General features: G+C 43.5%; 1 protein-coding gene across 1 annotated transcript in view; it reads left to right on the forward strand.

Annotated features, from left to right (window-relative positions):
• Positions 1 to 15,955, forward strand: part of pigg (phosphatidylinositol glycan anchor biosynthesis class G (EMM blood group)) — a 47,483-nt gene that overhangs the window by 1,051 nt on the left and 30,477 nt on the right. Inside the window, exons 3-6 of the mRNA XM_079269333.1 lie at positions 4,669 to 4,878; positions 5,376 to 5,564; positions 11,885 to 12,023; positions 15,535 to 15,747. Coding sequence (XP_079125459.1) covers positions 4,669 to 4,878; positions 5,376 to 5,564; positions 11,885 to 12,023; positions 15,535 to 15,747 — 751 coding nt within the window. The remainder of the gene's footprint in view (positions 1 to 4,668; positions 4,879 to 5,375; positions 5,565 to 11,884; positions 12,024 to 15,534; positions 15,748 to 15,955) is intronic.

Here is a 15,955-nt window from a genome sequence, read left to right on the forward strand (position 1 = left end):
GAACACATTAACCTATGCTGATAACATTCTTTAAAGGCTGTTATATATTTTATATTTTCTTATTTTTGTCATGACACATCCCATAAAAGGACCAAAGCCACCAGTAGTCCGTTTCTTCCTGACTCTATCCTGTTTGTGGGTGTCAGCCTCATGACCAGCTGTTCCTACTGAACATGTACATCTTTAAAAACTTGTCTCAAATGTATTCTTCGTTGTTCAAAAAGGAAAAGTAATATTCTAAAAACAGACATGACGCATGTCAGAGTTCAGGTAAAGAGAATGCTGTGCCTCGATTAGGTAGCGACAGAGAGAGATGGAGAACGACATTCAACAAAGCTCCCCACATGCAGTGAAAAGGGAACGTTGCCTTAAGTCCACTCAACTTGATTTGTTTCTTCTAACCCTACAATAAATGTGTTATCCTGGAATAAGTTGAGTTTAACATTGTTGCTTGACTTAATCACCTAATGTCAGATTAGATCAATAATTTAAAGGATTTTCCAAATGTTTTTAAATCAGTTATTTGCATGTGGAAGTAGTGCTGAAACCATTATTCAAGTGAATCACATGACTAAGAAATAATCAAACACAAACCTGGATCGCTTCAGTTGTTTGTCATGCAAAAATAAGGCTGGAGATTCAGTGAGGATTTCTTTGTTTTGTATTATATTATATATATTATATCGTAAATTGAATATCTTTTGGGGTTTTGGACTCTTGGTCGGCAAAAGAAACAATTTGAAGTTTTCTGTTGTAATGAGGAAAACGGCAAAGAAAAAAATTCCCTCATCACCAACATTTCATCCAGCCCATCAAAAGCCCATCATTATTAATTAATCAGTTTGCATCATTGATTAAATGATCTGTTCCAAGAGAAACCTGAGGTGCAAGTGTTGGAGCCAAACAACAGCATTCCTGTGAGCCCAGAACAATTACGCAGAAAGACATTTTGAGACGAGCGCTAAATTTCCAGCCTTCAACTGCAAATAGCACAAAAAGAAAGGGTGAAAACGTGGTGCCTTGTCACATTGAGAGTATTTTGGGAGAAGATCCAGAAGGGTTATGTCATGTTGGCCACATGACAGTTGGTTGTGCTGATACACGCTGAGACTGTGGGCACACTGGGACAGAGAGGCAGCGTGTTGTGTCAATGGTGCCAGAGAGATTCTGCAAACGGGACTGATTTTCCAGGAGAGGGAAAAAGAAGAGCAGCTCGGTCGTGTTTTCCGTGTGGGCGCCGGGCAGCGCCGAGGCGTCTAACTGAAGCTGTCAGGTGAAGGGGGGGGGGGGGGCTGCTGCTGCTGCTGACAGCGTCAAGCTGTTTTAAAGACAGAAGAAGTTTGGAGCCAAAAACTCAGCCCGGGAAGAAATACTTGTGGCTTCAGATACACAATGTGGACGAAGTGGCTCCTCAGAGATGTGGTCAGACGGGTACGGGAGAGGACCGTGAGACTGCAGACTCTGCAGTTCTCAGGTCAGCGAGGAGCCAAACGCGGTGGACAGGATAAGTGTTGGGAGACTCTGGAGGAGAAAGCAACCGGGAGCACAGAAATATAATCCGTCAGAGCATTGGTGCTGTGTGGCAGAGCCGCTTACAATTCTTTCACTTTCCATTTTTTATCAATGAATTCATTATTTAGCCTCCAAAATGGCAACGCCAACGACAAATGCCTTCATCAGAGCTGCTAATTCAAATGAATGCTTTATGAATAAAAGCCAGAATTTGTGAAAGTGCCCAACTAAGGCTTCAACTATCTTCCTTCAATCAATCTGGCAGATTAGATTTTTTTAATCAAATCTTTTTTTCCAGAAAAGAATGAAAACCGGTCGACCATCACATGAGACAAAGACGTGCAGGAGCTTCTGTCAACTGAGAAACAGTTCACGTGAGGTTCACGGTTGATTTGTTGTCTTTAAACTCGGGGTCGGGCAACGAAATGCAGTTTTAGTCCCTTTATCCCACAAGAAAAACTAAAGAGAGCAAAACTCTTTTCTACGGTGGAGGATGAGTTGAGGGAAGAAAGTGCTCGGTAGGTCTGGTGGCTCAGCAGCTGATACCTTCTGTCTCTCAGGGGAAAAGTTGAAATTTGGGAATGTAAAAGTGACGACTTAATTCAAATAGTTGCCTGTTTCAGCTTTAGTCCATAAAATGAGTCCAAGGTGATTCATTCGATTGCTTGTTTTGTACGACCGACTGTCCAAAAAAACCAAAGATATTCAGTTTATTATCATATCTGACAAAGAAAAGCATTAGGGTACATCCTCATTATGAGCGTTGTAACTTGTGCATAGGTGGGATTCTTACTTGAAACGATGAATCCGCTATAGTTGCTATTAACTGTCTGTAGATTAAGCGGTCGATTAATCGACGGCACGAAATCCTACTAATCTAGAATATAATGCATATTCTGTTCACCAGCTAATTTAGTTGTTTCGACAAAAACTGTTTTAATAAAAAAACTAGACGCGCGTGAGATTGCCGCCCTAGCTCCTGTGGAGTTTCAATGCCTTTTGGGTGGAAGCGTCTCCCCAATGAATGCAGCGTTAACTGTTTGCACACATGTTGGTCGAGGTGGACTCGCAGCGAGACAGATGTTCACAATCCAAAGGGTTTAGAGAAGTGATGATGGAGGGAGCGGGGGCCCTCGGGCAGCTGGGTAAAGAACAGCTCCGGGTGTGAACCTCCCTCAAAAGATTTGTCGACGGTGAAAGAGCATGGAGCGGGAAATCGATGAAGAGGGGGAAGCTCAAAATATAATCTCTCTGATTTAGCAGCGCAGCCATGAAGGGTTTATGTGGCAGCAGAGGTGTACAGTACAGTATATATATTATATGGACCAGGATTGAAAATGGCTCTTCATCAGCTGTCCAGAAGCGTGTCAGTTTGATTTGCAGGCTCACTGAGAGCATACAGGTACATCTATAAACCGACACATAATATGTCTTTTTAGAGGCACGACACTATTTTTATCCTAAAGTAGAGCTTCACATTCTTCCTCCTATCTTGATGAACTTCTCCAAAATACAACACTGGATGATTTCCTTTTCATTTTGAAGTGAAGTGGAAAAAACAGACGACCGCTGTAATGAGATTACTGTGATGCTGAAGTGATTCAAACATCATCCACACAGCGGAGGTGTGTTGAGGTTCAACTGTTCCATCTCAGCGGTCAGACTTGGTGACCCACCAGTAGGTGGCAGTACAGGCCAGCTGCCTCCCAGTGCCCCCCATCACTGCATTGCACCCAATTAACTGGTACGACACAGCCGACTAACCTCAATCCTAATCCATTCACGCACACATTGGACCTCGCACTCATCTGTAAATGGTAAATGGACCGCAGAGCGCTTTTCTAGTCTCCTGAGCACTGAAAGCGCATGTCATCATTCACCCATTCACACCCTGATGGCAGCTACTATACAAGGTTGCCACCTGCCCATCAGGACTCTAACAAATCATTCACGCCCATTCATACACGTGACGTGGACTAGCGGAGCCGGGGATCGAACCGCAAAGAAGTCCTGTATCCACATGTGGCCGGTCAGACTGGCTCGGCACTCAGTGGACATTGCTGAGGCGGTGGATTTGGACACAGCAATGTGGCTGTTTTGAAAGGCTAGTATCTGCTTGGGCTCAGATCTTGGTCCTCTGGTCCTTTTGCATTATCTGGTAAGAAGGCCTGAGAAGAGGATATTTACGTTAAAGGTAGAAAGTATTTCATTCAGTAGCCAAGACGCAGAGTTAAAAGGAAACCGAGAAATCTTTTGCCAGCCCTTTACACCTGTTCATGTCTGCATTCCCCGCCGATATTGCATTTGACATTTAAGCAGAGGCCCATCGTGAGCTTAGACACATCCTGTGAGCCGGTAATTAGTGCGTTGATGAGCTGCTGATTGGTTTGGGCGACTCTCTCAATGTTTTCTCAGAGCGACACTTCTAGATTTAGTCTCTTTTAAACTGAACTCTTTGTCTCGAGCTGATCGCTTTCTCGACAGAAGTATTCCTTCTGTGTGGCCCTGAGTCTATTATAGCAAACAGCAGAGAGTTCTACCAGCTGGACAAAAACTAAAAAAAGGCCACTGGTTTCATTAGTCTTAATAGACGAGGGACCTCGGTAGCGTGGCTCTCTGGTTTATTAGTTAGTCACCAAGTAGGAGAACTTTACTGTCCTACATCAGGGCGCACATGATGAAACCTCATTGTCCCTCCGTAGGTATATTGAAAATTAAATATAAGAAACGCTTGAGGACCCGTGATAGTTCCTGAGGTTTGTGTGGGTGTCGCACCTTTTAGTTTATTGCCAGTGTGTTGTTTCAGTTGATGATGATGATTCCATGATGAAATCGGTAGAAACCGTACTTCATAAGTGTCATCAATCGATCCTGATTCAGCTTTCACTTCCCATTTGCGGCTGCAAGAGCACAGTGTGGTGGTGTGGGACGTAGTTTGGTGTTTAGATCAAAGCAGTGACCGATGAGATTAAAGGGGAATTGTTTTATTTGTTCTGCTGTTAGAGATCCTTCATGAATATAGAACAGCATGTTTTTACTGCAGCACAAATCTGAGTCGGCTGGATTAAATATGGTGACTTTGTTTAACAGCATTAAAAGACAATTACTGTTCAAAGGACTGTTAAACAACCCCCCCCCCCCCCCTTCTCTCTCTAGGCTCTCACCACTGGCAGCATCCCGGGCTTCATTGACGTGGTGATGAACCTGAACTCTCCGGCGCTGCTGGAGGACAACCTGCTCTGGCAGGCCAAAACGGCGGGGAAGAAGATGGTGTTCTACGGAGACGACACCTGGGTGCGCCTCTTCCCCAAACACTTCATGGAGTACGACGGCACCACCTCCTTCTTTGTGTCCGACTACACCGAGGTACGTACGTACGCACGGGGTCCAGCTGCTGTGTCAGAGACACGAGTGACGAGGATTATGAAGCGCCTGGTGGCAGAAATGGTTTCTGTGTCATTGAGAAACATGGAAAAAGGGAGAGGAAGGGAAACCTTAACTTTGAAGAAAGTATTTCAAACCGTAACATAACTCCAAATACAGACCGCAAAGAGCGTACTTGACGTATTAACGATGCATTAAGCAGTGGTTTGTGTCTATATTGTGTGTACGTCGCTGCTTCATCTAAGAGGCTAAGTGATCTGCATTAAAGAGAAGCTGAGCGTAATGTTTGCCTGACGATGATCAGATAATCATCAGACTCCGTCTCCGCTCTGGGTTAAGCTGCTCTCGGCTCAGTTTGTGTTTGCTCAAGGGGCAGCGGCTCTGAAGAGCACCAACCTTGATCGGTTATCAGCTGCAATCCATGCAGATCGGTAATAAATGTGTTTCTTTGTTCATGCACGGTGTCCCCCCCGATGTAGGTTGACAACAATGTGACCCGTCACTTGGATAGCACCCTCAAGAGGGACGACTGGGACATTCTGATCCTGCACTACCTGGGCCTGGACCACATCGGGCACATCAGCGGACCCCACAGCTCCCTCATCCAGCCCAAGCTGCTGGAGATGGACGACATCCTGAAGAAGATTCACAGTGCTCTCATTTCAAAGGTAGGTTTCTTATATAATCTGTTTCTACGTCGTGTTGCATCTGCATCTTCTGTTGTTTTAGGCTTTCAGAGTTTAGTTTTTCATTGTTCGGTAGAAGTGTGATGGAAGGCCTCGCCTTTAGGAAGTTGTGATGTGGGAGTTTACACTATTTTCTGCCGTTTAACAATCAAATTATGAAGAAAATGATGTGCAGGTCAATCTATAATGACATTATTTACATTATTGATACCTTTACACACCTGGGCGTTTTCTTTTTGTGTACGATTAATTCTCACGTCAATATATTATTTCAAACTGTTTTTTATGTCATGACTACGTTCACACAGAAACAATATTACGCAGCGAAAAAAGCGGCATTGTTCCCAATTAACATTGGGAACAATGTTAATTTTTCGTAGCTTTCACAGAGTGAATAATAAAAATCAAACAATCACGTTGTGTGGAACGGACACATTGGAAACATACACCGTGGCGTACGACAACAGGGAGGCTACGTAGTCCGAACCAAGACGGCAGACTTCATTACTCCTTTTAACCTCGACAAAGGATCCATCCTTTTTGTTCTTACCTTTCACAATAAAAGCCCTCGACATGTACACTGCGTGACGGTTTTCCAGAGAGAAATCAAATTCACTCAATTGGCTGAAAGGAAACTCAATGAAATAGCTGCCCGTAGCGCAGGCTGTACAACGATCTGCCAGACGCTGCTGTAGGCCTTCAGACGCAGCACTATGCATCAACTTAATCAGTCAAACGACTGTAACGTTCAGCTTCTTGTGGAGTTCTGCCCCCAAGTGGACAAAGAAATGGTAAATAGAGATTTAAAATCACTCTTGTCAAAATCACTGATTTATTTAATTGACCGAAATGAGATATACAAAATACACCCAGCAGATGTTTTCAAAACGGGGAATGACCAAAACTATTCCCAGAGTAATGGAAATGGAAACGGATGCATGAGGTTTATATGACAGCCGCTGCTGCTGTTTCCTTTGGAGGAAGGCAGTTTGAATGTGCGGGGGAATGGCGGACTCTGCCACTAAAGAATGAAAACTCTTGCATAGATAATTACAGAATGTAAATTCGTTCAACTTGATGCTCGTTTCATTTCATAACAATCTTGAGTGTTCCAGCTTTGACCTGTTTTTTTTTTACTCGCTGTGTATGTGGAGGTACTGGCTTAGCTTCCACTTTTTAATTTCAGGTAATTTGAACTGATTGCTGCGTGATTTAATTGTTGCTTGTCAACATCTGTTTCTCTATATTAAAATCCATTGAACTCAATATTACCCCTACATTTTGTATTAGTAATGCTATCATTGTTGATGCTTTTGGAGGTTATTATAGTAGCAGTCAATGTCATTATATAGTAATAAATAAATGATCAATAGTTAATATATATAAATGTGATGCTATCAGGAGATTACATTTTAGCATGATAGGTGTTTGGATGATCATTTAATTACGCAGATAATTTGTACAGTTTCCAGCTGTTATTATATCTATATCTCTGCAGCGATTTAATAAACTGTTAAGCTTTTCTGCTATCTATAATTTTGCCGTTCATCAGCGTGCAGGTCTCGTGGCTTTGTTTTTTTTCTCCAGCGTGGTCCAACAGCTGGGCGTGCACGTCGTCTCCGTGCCGCTGTGTGTGTGTGTGTGTGTGTGTGTGTGTGTGTGTTGTTAATGGAGCATTGTTTCGTTGTCATTCAGCTGTGTAGCTCGTACTTTAGATCGTCACGTCGTCTCAACGCGAGCCTGCAATCTCCCTCTCCTCTCTCGTCGTCCTGCCTCCCCGAAATGGCAAAAAGAGAGAGAGAACCGAGGCCAGATGCAGAGCCCCATGCAAACGTTCCCTCTTCCTGAAGTGTGCAGCCAAAAGCCTACGTCTGGATGCGACGTCTCACCGCGTCCTCCCAAAAGTTGTTCATTCTGCCTTCAAATCCCGTCTCTGAAAGGCTCATGGACACATCTGTTTGTTTTTGGGGGGGTCGGCGGCCGCCTCGCATTGAGCTCTTTGAGAGAAAGGTGTTTGAAAGTGTGGCTTCAGTCGCTTTAGTTAAAAGCTGTGCGGCTGTTCTCTTGGGCAGCAGCACTGTGACCTAAATATAGACACAGCCCGGTGGGGTCCCGCAGGACACCTTCAGAAGCTTCTGCAACAAAACAAAAACAAGTTAGTTTCCTCTCATCAGCACCTGCTTTGAACGTCGTCGGCCATCCTTCAGTACGTGAAAGCGGTGGTGGAAGTGAAGGAGGAATGCAGAGTGGTATTGAAATGGCGGCCCTCAGAGTTTCCTGCTGTAATGTGATGTGGAGCAGACTATTTCAGCGAGTTCACATCAGGGGCAGAGACATGCTCTACCTGCAGAGTGGACGCACACAAAGCTCTCCATTAAAACGTGATTGCAAAGCAGGACCTCCCGGTCATAAAGACCCCCATCAGACCTTTCTGTTAATGGAGATCGCACGGCCTCAATCTTCTCCTCTGGATATTTTTTTCTGATATATTTTTGAGGCTGTGTCTGCTGTTTGAAGTGCAGAACTTCTTGAAGCCGACCTGCGGAGCAGCGTGTAATCTGAGACACGTACTTCATGAGAGAGACAAATCAAATGTGTGAATCTTTTTTTACTCCGTCTTATAATATTCTGTCCTGACCTGTTATTGAGCTATAAGTCCACAGAGCCTTCTATGCAGCAAATGCACAATTTATCATTTCCCCATCACTTTAGCTCACTATTTTCAACTATTTAGTCATTACTTTAGCCAACTGATTCAGTTACTTAATACTTTTAGTGCTTGGTTACTTTACTTTAACTACGTGTTTTTTTAACCGTTCTATTACTTTGAATTGTCTTTAGCTAACTTACGCTTAAGTCAACAACTTAATGCTTATAGTTTACTATGTAACCCTGTGTTGATAATAAATCATTCAAATATTACTTTTAATTACTTTTAATGTAACTTCTCTGCTCGCTTGCTTATTCTCATTTGCAACAAGTGTGTTACAGCCGACAGTGTATCAGTTTACTGGTTGTTCTAATCAGCATCACACCAACGTGTAACACTATTTGACTGTATGATGTGGCCGTCATTTTTTCTTTTACTCATCTCAAACTGTATTCCTTCAGTTGAACTTTCCCCGTACCCCGTGGCAGCAGCACCAGTACCCCGTGGGGTAAAGTACCCGCGGTTGGTAATCACTGATTTACCAGATGGAGTTTCATGATTTCAGAGTAAAAGACGAAAAGCCATTTAACTTGTTCTTTCCTGGCTTGCTCGCAGTGAACATGAGCTATTATCTGACTCAGAATGGTACCTTGTGTATTGGTTTAAAAACCAGGTTCCTTATGAAGTGTGAAAAAAGAGCTCGTGGTGCTTTGATCCTGGAGAAGTGAACTTGACTTCTTCTTCGTCTTCGTCTTCATCTCTAACAAGCATCCGAGGGGTGAAGTCTTTTTCTTCTCCGTTGCTGAGCGAGTAATAAACACGACTGGTCAGCTGAGACCACAATGGCACAGTTTCACCTCCAACCTGCAGTGTTGGCTCTGTGTGTTCATCACGTTCTAACCGTGTCAAAAAAAGGAAAAGAACGATCGATTCACCACCACAGCCGTGGCTAAATAAACACTTGTGCTGACTTTGGCCTTTTCTGTTTGGATGAAGTCCTCCTCAATGAAACAAACGTTTGATCTAACTTTGCTTCCAAACACAAAAGAAACAGAATTGATCTCGGTCTTTTCAGCAATCGTTGCGTTTTCTGTCTTTCGGGCTGTCTATTAATGCAGGGTTGAAAGGAGGCAATTTCCAATCTTTAACAATAAATGAAGTCTCCGGTCTGTCTGTTTCTTCCTCGTCTCTGTGTGGGGTACCACACGAGAGATGAGTCTTTCTGAGCGTGTTTGTAATGTGTGGTAAGATTTGGCTTTTGTTTTGTTAACATCTGCTGTCGTGCTGTTGTAAAGCGGCCCACACTGACGTGACTCATGAGGCGTCCTCGTCAGCGGAAGGTTCTCGTGAGTCTCGTTGAAAGGGAGTCGCTGAGGGAGGAACCGCGCTTGAGCAAAGTCGCTCATCCCGTGCTTGTTTGCTGCCGACAGGAAGTGTTTGTCATGGCTTAAGTCAGGGGTGTCCAAACTTTTTTCACTGAGGGCCACATACAGAAAAATATACCAAGGGCTGGGCCACTCAGGTCCGATCGCCTCACCCCTAGTGTGTTAAAGTGAGCAAAATCAATCAAATTTGGTTCTCAATGTGCTTTTGTTCAGATTTAACAGAGATGTTTGCTCACGTATGTTGAGCCGAACAGACTCATTATTCAAATAGAAGGGAGTTGAGAACAGCTTGATGTCTCTCTCAATGAGAGAAACATATTGAAAGCCATGGCAGCTGGTGGAACATGTTCTAGGTAGGGCTGTGCCACATCCAATCAATTTCAGCAAACATCCCAGTATGATTTCATGCTAAATAAATTAAGGTGTCAACCACGTATTGCTACTTTGCAGTTAAATATTTAACATTTATTCCAACATGAAAAAAAGCAGAAAATAACACTTTGACAAACATGTCAGGACATCTTATTTACAGCTGGTAGCTTCATGTACTGCTTCCCTTTCCTGCTAGTCTGCTGTCTGATTGTGAGGTCAGGCTGATCTGATATCAGCTCTGCAGTTTCTCCTCAAATAGATTCAGCTTGGGGCATTCTGCCCCAAGCTGAATCTATTTGAAGGCGCTGATTGGCTAAATTGTATGTCACTCATTTATATCTTGAATCAGCAATTGGCAAAACTGCTTCACTGCTCTTTTGGGCCGTTTCTCCAGCGCTGCTGAGACGTGCACACGCAGAGAGGACATGCAGGAAAAGCATATATTTACCGCAGATATCATATTTTACACATATTACTGGGTGATTCCATATTTCAAAAACACAAATATTGACAATTTGTACAGTTTATTATTGTTATTATTATTCATTTTATTTTATTTGTTGTGGCTCAAGGTGGGGCGGCGCCCTATCGCCCTCTATTGACCAGCCGCCACGTAAGCACTGACTGAGTTCTGTCATGAGAGACGTTATCACGGACACGTATTTCCCCCTTTCAGCAGAAAGGTTGGCTTTTGGAAAAGCACATTTGACTTCGGACTGCGTGGGAAAGTGCGCAACATTGAAGTTGCGTAGAGTGCCCTCGTGCTCGAATTATGTTGACAGTTTTCACAACCGTGTTCATCACATCGCCGAGCTGGACTGTCTTAGCACAGAGGGCTTCTTGGTGGGTGATACGCTGCATTTTAATAGCCTCACCTCCGCTCTCTTGCGCTCGCCTTTCATAGCTGGAGCCCTATCTGTTATAACTCCACACAGCTTGTCCCATCTTGTCAATTGCATCTGACACAGCTTCAAACACGTCCTTACCTGTTGTTGTGCTCTTTAGACTCCTAAAATCAAGCAGCTCCTAAAGCAGAAATGATCGTCAACTCCCCGCAAACAAATGAACAGCTGTGCGGTGTCTGTGGCATCTGTGCTCTCATCATATGCAATGGAGTAAAAAGCAAAAGCACGCGCTTTATCTGACACTTGATGGTTTAGGTTAGCTGACAAGTCTTCGATTCGCCGCATAACTGTGTTTCTGGACACGCTAACATTGTTGAATTCCTGCATTTATTCCGGGCACATTATACTTGCGACTTTAGTGAGGCACTGTTTTATGAAGTCACCATCTGAGAAAGGTTTCCCGTGGCGGGCAATGAGTTGAGCTACCTCGTGGCTGCTATTGTGACTTTTTCTTGTGTTTTGTTTGCACGGAAAAAAATACTCTCATTGAGCTAACTGCCATTTAACTTTCTGTTCTCGCTCGGCACCAGTGTAGGACGTGTCATCATCCGGGGCTAAACGTTTCTTTGATTGCTCTTATTTTGTGGAAAAGCTGCCTTGTTCAACACAGTATCTCAACCTAGTGGTGAAACTAAGAAGTACAATACAGTCAAGCGCAAGTTTCAAGTGTGGGCGATATTACATTATATTTTTAGAAGTTGCTGCGGGCCAATTAAAAATGGACCGCGGGCCGTACTTGGCCCGCGGGCCGTAGTTTGGACACCCCTGGCTTAAGTAATAATTTAATGTCTTCAACATAATAACATCAAAACGATCTACTACCCCAGCAGCTGTTATTTAATGCTGTCGCTCTGTTTTCCAAACTGCATGTATCTGTTTGATTTTTCATTTTGATTTGAAGTTTGATTTATTCACATCTCGACTCTGAGCTTTGAGGCCGTGCTCTCCCACATCACATGTCCATTAACCTCATGTGTTTGCTTCTCTCAGGAGGCGGAGGGATCCTTGCCCTACCTGCTGGTGCTGTGTGGGGACCACGGCATGTCGGAGACCGGCAGCCACGGCGGCTCCTCCGAGCCAGAGGTCAATACGCCTCTGGTGCTCATAAGTCCGGCCTTCAAAAGAAAAGGTGAGCCGTCTAAATGTTTCTTTGAGAAGCCGAAGGCCGGGGATGTGTCATTAAATTGAATGGACTCTGTTTGGCGGGGGCAGGTGACCCTCCCCCCCCCCCATTGCAGCCAAACCCTGTCCACATGCAGACCCACGAGCAAGTGTGTAGACTTGACACGAGTTTGGACCGTCGAGTTAAGGTGGCGGCGTCTCTGCCGGAGGAAAATGTGTTTCGATGCAAATTCTGAATTAAAGTGAACATGTGCACAGGATTTCTAGGGGAATTGTTTTCTTTCATGCTCACCCAAACCTTCCCATTCATTTCAGCGTGAGTTCAAACAGAAGACGCCCGAGCATAACTTTTGTTGCGGAGTGATGAGTGTGGAAGTGTGATCGCGATAATTGCTTCTCTCTCAGCCAAGTTTATTTTTGATCCTCTATCTCACGTGGATCTTTTTTTTGTTTTTTTGTTTATTTATATACCATTCATTTTAATTAATCACTGACAGTTCACTTGAGTTGTTGCTTCAGAATTGGAGGTTTTGCTCGCACTCCGTGCCTCCTGCTGAGCCGACAGCTTGAATCACTCCACCAGTCCAACGTTGTGCTTTCGATTCCTCAAACGCCACCGATCACAGAAGAGGTGGGATGCAAATGCCAAAATCTGTGGTCTCTTCTGTGAAATGCATCTAGACCAGGGGTCTTCAACTAAAATTCCAAAAGGTCCAGATTGAGAAAATCTCCCCGGGCAAAGGTCCGAAACATTAAAATAATATTTAACTCGCGCTATTTAGTGCTATATATATATATATCTTCAACACACACACGTGTGTGTGTGTTGAAGAAGCCTAGTAGTAGTCTCTGTGTAGTCAACAACTATCAAATAAAGAAAGTACACATCAATTATATAATTATATTTTAACAATTATTATTCTCAGTTTTCAAATTTAACTGGATGGATTATAAATAACACATAGAAATACATAAATAAATGTTATTCTCTCATTTCAAGTACAATAAGGGCTGGAATAAAGAATAACAGACGGAACAGAAAGCTTTTGAAAAATGTGCATCTTAAAATAAAGTAATTCATTTTAGAAACATTAATTTCACTGAATTGTCCTGCAGCTTTAAATTCAGTTCATTCAGGTGTGAAGTGATGTCAATAAAAAAGTCACAATATAATATTTTTATCTTCTAAAAAGATAAATCAGTGAGCAGGACTTTATCTGTGGTTATTAACACTTGTTTCAGCTCTATTCTCTCTGTAACATCATTGTTAGACAGTGAATTCATGCGTTAGGTTTCTGATCATTTTGGGCTCTTAGGTTTATTTTCTGTGTCTTCATTTCAGATGTGAGTGGGTACGTTTGTTCAAAAGAGTTGTGCTTTGTCTCGTAGTGCGCTTCATTTTTGCCGCTTTTATCAACAGTTACGGTTTCTGAACACATGAGACATGCTGGATTTAACTGCCTGCGGGAAGAATTAACACAGAAGAGTCTGTTCATTCATGCTTATGAATTATATTCTCTCTGAACACGTTTCTCTTTTTGGAGAACGTCATGTGACGTGTGACGTGGTGTGACGTGGTGTGACGCGGTGTGACGCGGTGTGACGCGGTGTGTCCTGTGACGTCCTGTGACGTGTGACGTCGTGTTCCGTCACATGACGTGAACGTCATGTGACGTCATGTGATGTTAAACCCCATCATAACAAACATTGAGGGAACTGTTTGCTTATTTGTTTATATTTTTTATTTATTTACACATATATACACGTACACATAATCTCCTGGCGCAGGTAACTACAGCAATGTAATATACACAATTTATATGTATTTATCAATCATTTTAGACATAGCAAAAATCAGAGACAGTCATAAAACAAACACTCACTCACTCACTCACTCAAACAACAAGATCGCTCATTCATAAAACGTGAGTTTGCAAAAACATTAGCAGCTGCAAGCAGCAAAGGAAAAAATAAATAATGTGGAAAAAAATAAAATACATTGCTATAATCATAATAAACTGACTTGTATGACAAAGGAAATGATTGATTGGACTCAGATTAACTCTGCTATAATCTGTTTATCGAGTGAATGTGCCAGCTCTTGGTAAAGTGATCTCAAAGAGGAGCGAATGTGTGGCTGTGTGACATCAATGATTCAGGAATGACTATGCTGGTATTACAGAGACAATGTTGGCGAGCTACATACTTGCGTGCATGTGGCTACTTCATCAGCTGCAGGTTCGTCATCTCTGAATCAGCATTCCGTGTGTGTGTAACCTTTTGCTGAGTTAGGACACATCTGTTCCAACAGAACGCGAGTCGCTGCTCTGTTCTGTGGAAGCCGAGCAGCACGGCAGAGCGGGTCTCCTTCTAAAGGCGTTCGGTTGGATGTAACGGTTACAGCATGTGGTCAGAGATCTGGCGAGCACGTCTCTTCTTCTTGGCCAACAAATCCCAAAATATGAAAATGGTTCAAATGGGATTAGTGTTTGATAAAACATCTCCATGGGGGGGGGGGGGGGGGGGTTGAAAATAATTTGCCGGTTTATTCCATTGTGTCCAATTACCAAATTAGCTCACAGCTCTGGGGTTCGTCTCATTCTTTGGTCCCACGCACGTGAGCTGCATTGTTCTGCACTGTTGGATATATTTACACCGGTATCGATCATCATTGCAACCTGAAACCTTCACTCAGACGCAGACAGTTCGAGTGACTCCCTCTCTCTCTTTGTATTCTTGAAAGCTCTCTACAGGAAGCAAAGTGTCGACAGGAAAATGTCTGTTCGCTTCCGACAGGTGACGAGCTTTGAAAGAAAACGATAATGATTTTGTTCTTCCAGTCATTGTTTTGTTTTCGTTTGGGTTGCTTTGCATGTTGCCCCCTCGCCCCGGTTCTACCCACAGGCATTGATGCGAGAGTAATCATGGGATTGATGGTTGTGCTTTCCTGTTCAGGTTCAAGTCTTCTGTGTTAGAATTCAAATTAGAATGTTGCGATGATTCTGCAAAGATGTCACTAATGGGTTTTGCTTTAATAGATGACGTGAGAGTCAGCTGTGGAGAAAGGCTTCAGTCATTCCACCTCTCTCTCTCACACACACACACACACACACACACACACACACACACACACACACACACACATTAAAATATGAAATTGAGCCATTTCCTCCCGTCCATCATGTAAAAAGGAAATCCTTTTTGCTATTTTCCGTGACCGGTTTTTAAAGGGGAAATCCACTGGCAGGCAGAGGGTTTTACCATGAATCGACCCTTTGGAATGAATAGAGGAAGAACTTCATTGTTACATTCAGGTTGAACAGATTCCTTACATTGTATACAGGCCGGTCTATAAGGAAAGGTTAGAAAACACCAGCAAGACAAAGATGCCACCAAAATATCAAAAGGTTAAGAAACTCATGTCATTCATTCACATCATGTTCTGTAGGTGCAGTAGATCCTCACTGTTTTCCGTGTGTGTGTGTGTGTGTGTGTGTGTGTGTGTGTGTGTGTGTCAGTGGGAATGGAGAAGCCCGGAGTGGTGGAGCAGGTTGACCTGACTCCAACGCTGGCCCTGGGACTCGGCCTGCCCATATCTCAGAACAGCGTGGGCCGCGTCATCCCGGGTGTCTTGGAGGAGACCTCGCTGCGAGACCAGCTGCGCTACCTGCATCTCAATGGCCACCAGCTCAGCTGCCTGCTCAAAGACAGCTCGCCCGACTATGAGAAAGGTGGGTTTACGAATTCGCAGAGTCCCACCTCCAGACTCGTTAAAGTCTCCTCATTATGCTGTGTAGTTCAGAGGCTACAGTTTCTCCCAATTATACAACAATGTGACTTTTGCCGTTAGCAAGAAAACTCTTTCCAAAATGCAGTTACATTTTTCCTTACTCTATTGACATTGGTATGTCTGGATGTGCACACGGTACTTTATATGAA

Source organism: Melanostigma gelatinosum (genome assembly GCF_949748355.1).
Source record: "Melanostigma gelatinosum genome assembly, chromosome: 5".
NCBI classification, from domain to species: Eukaryota; Metazoa; Chordata; class Actinopteri; order Perciformes; family Zoarcidae; genus Melanostigma; species Melanostigma gelatinosum.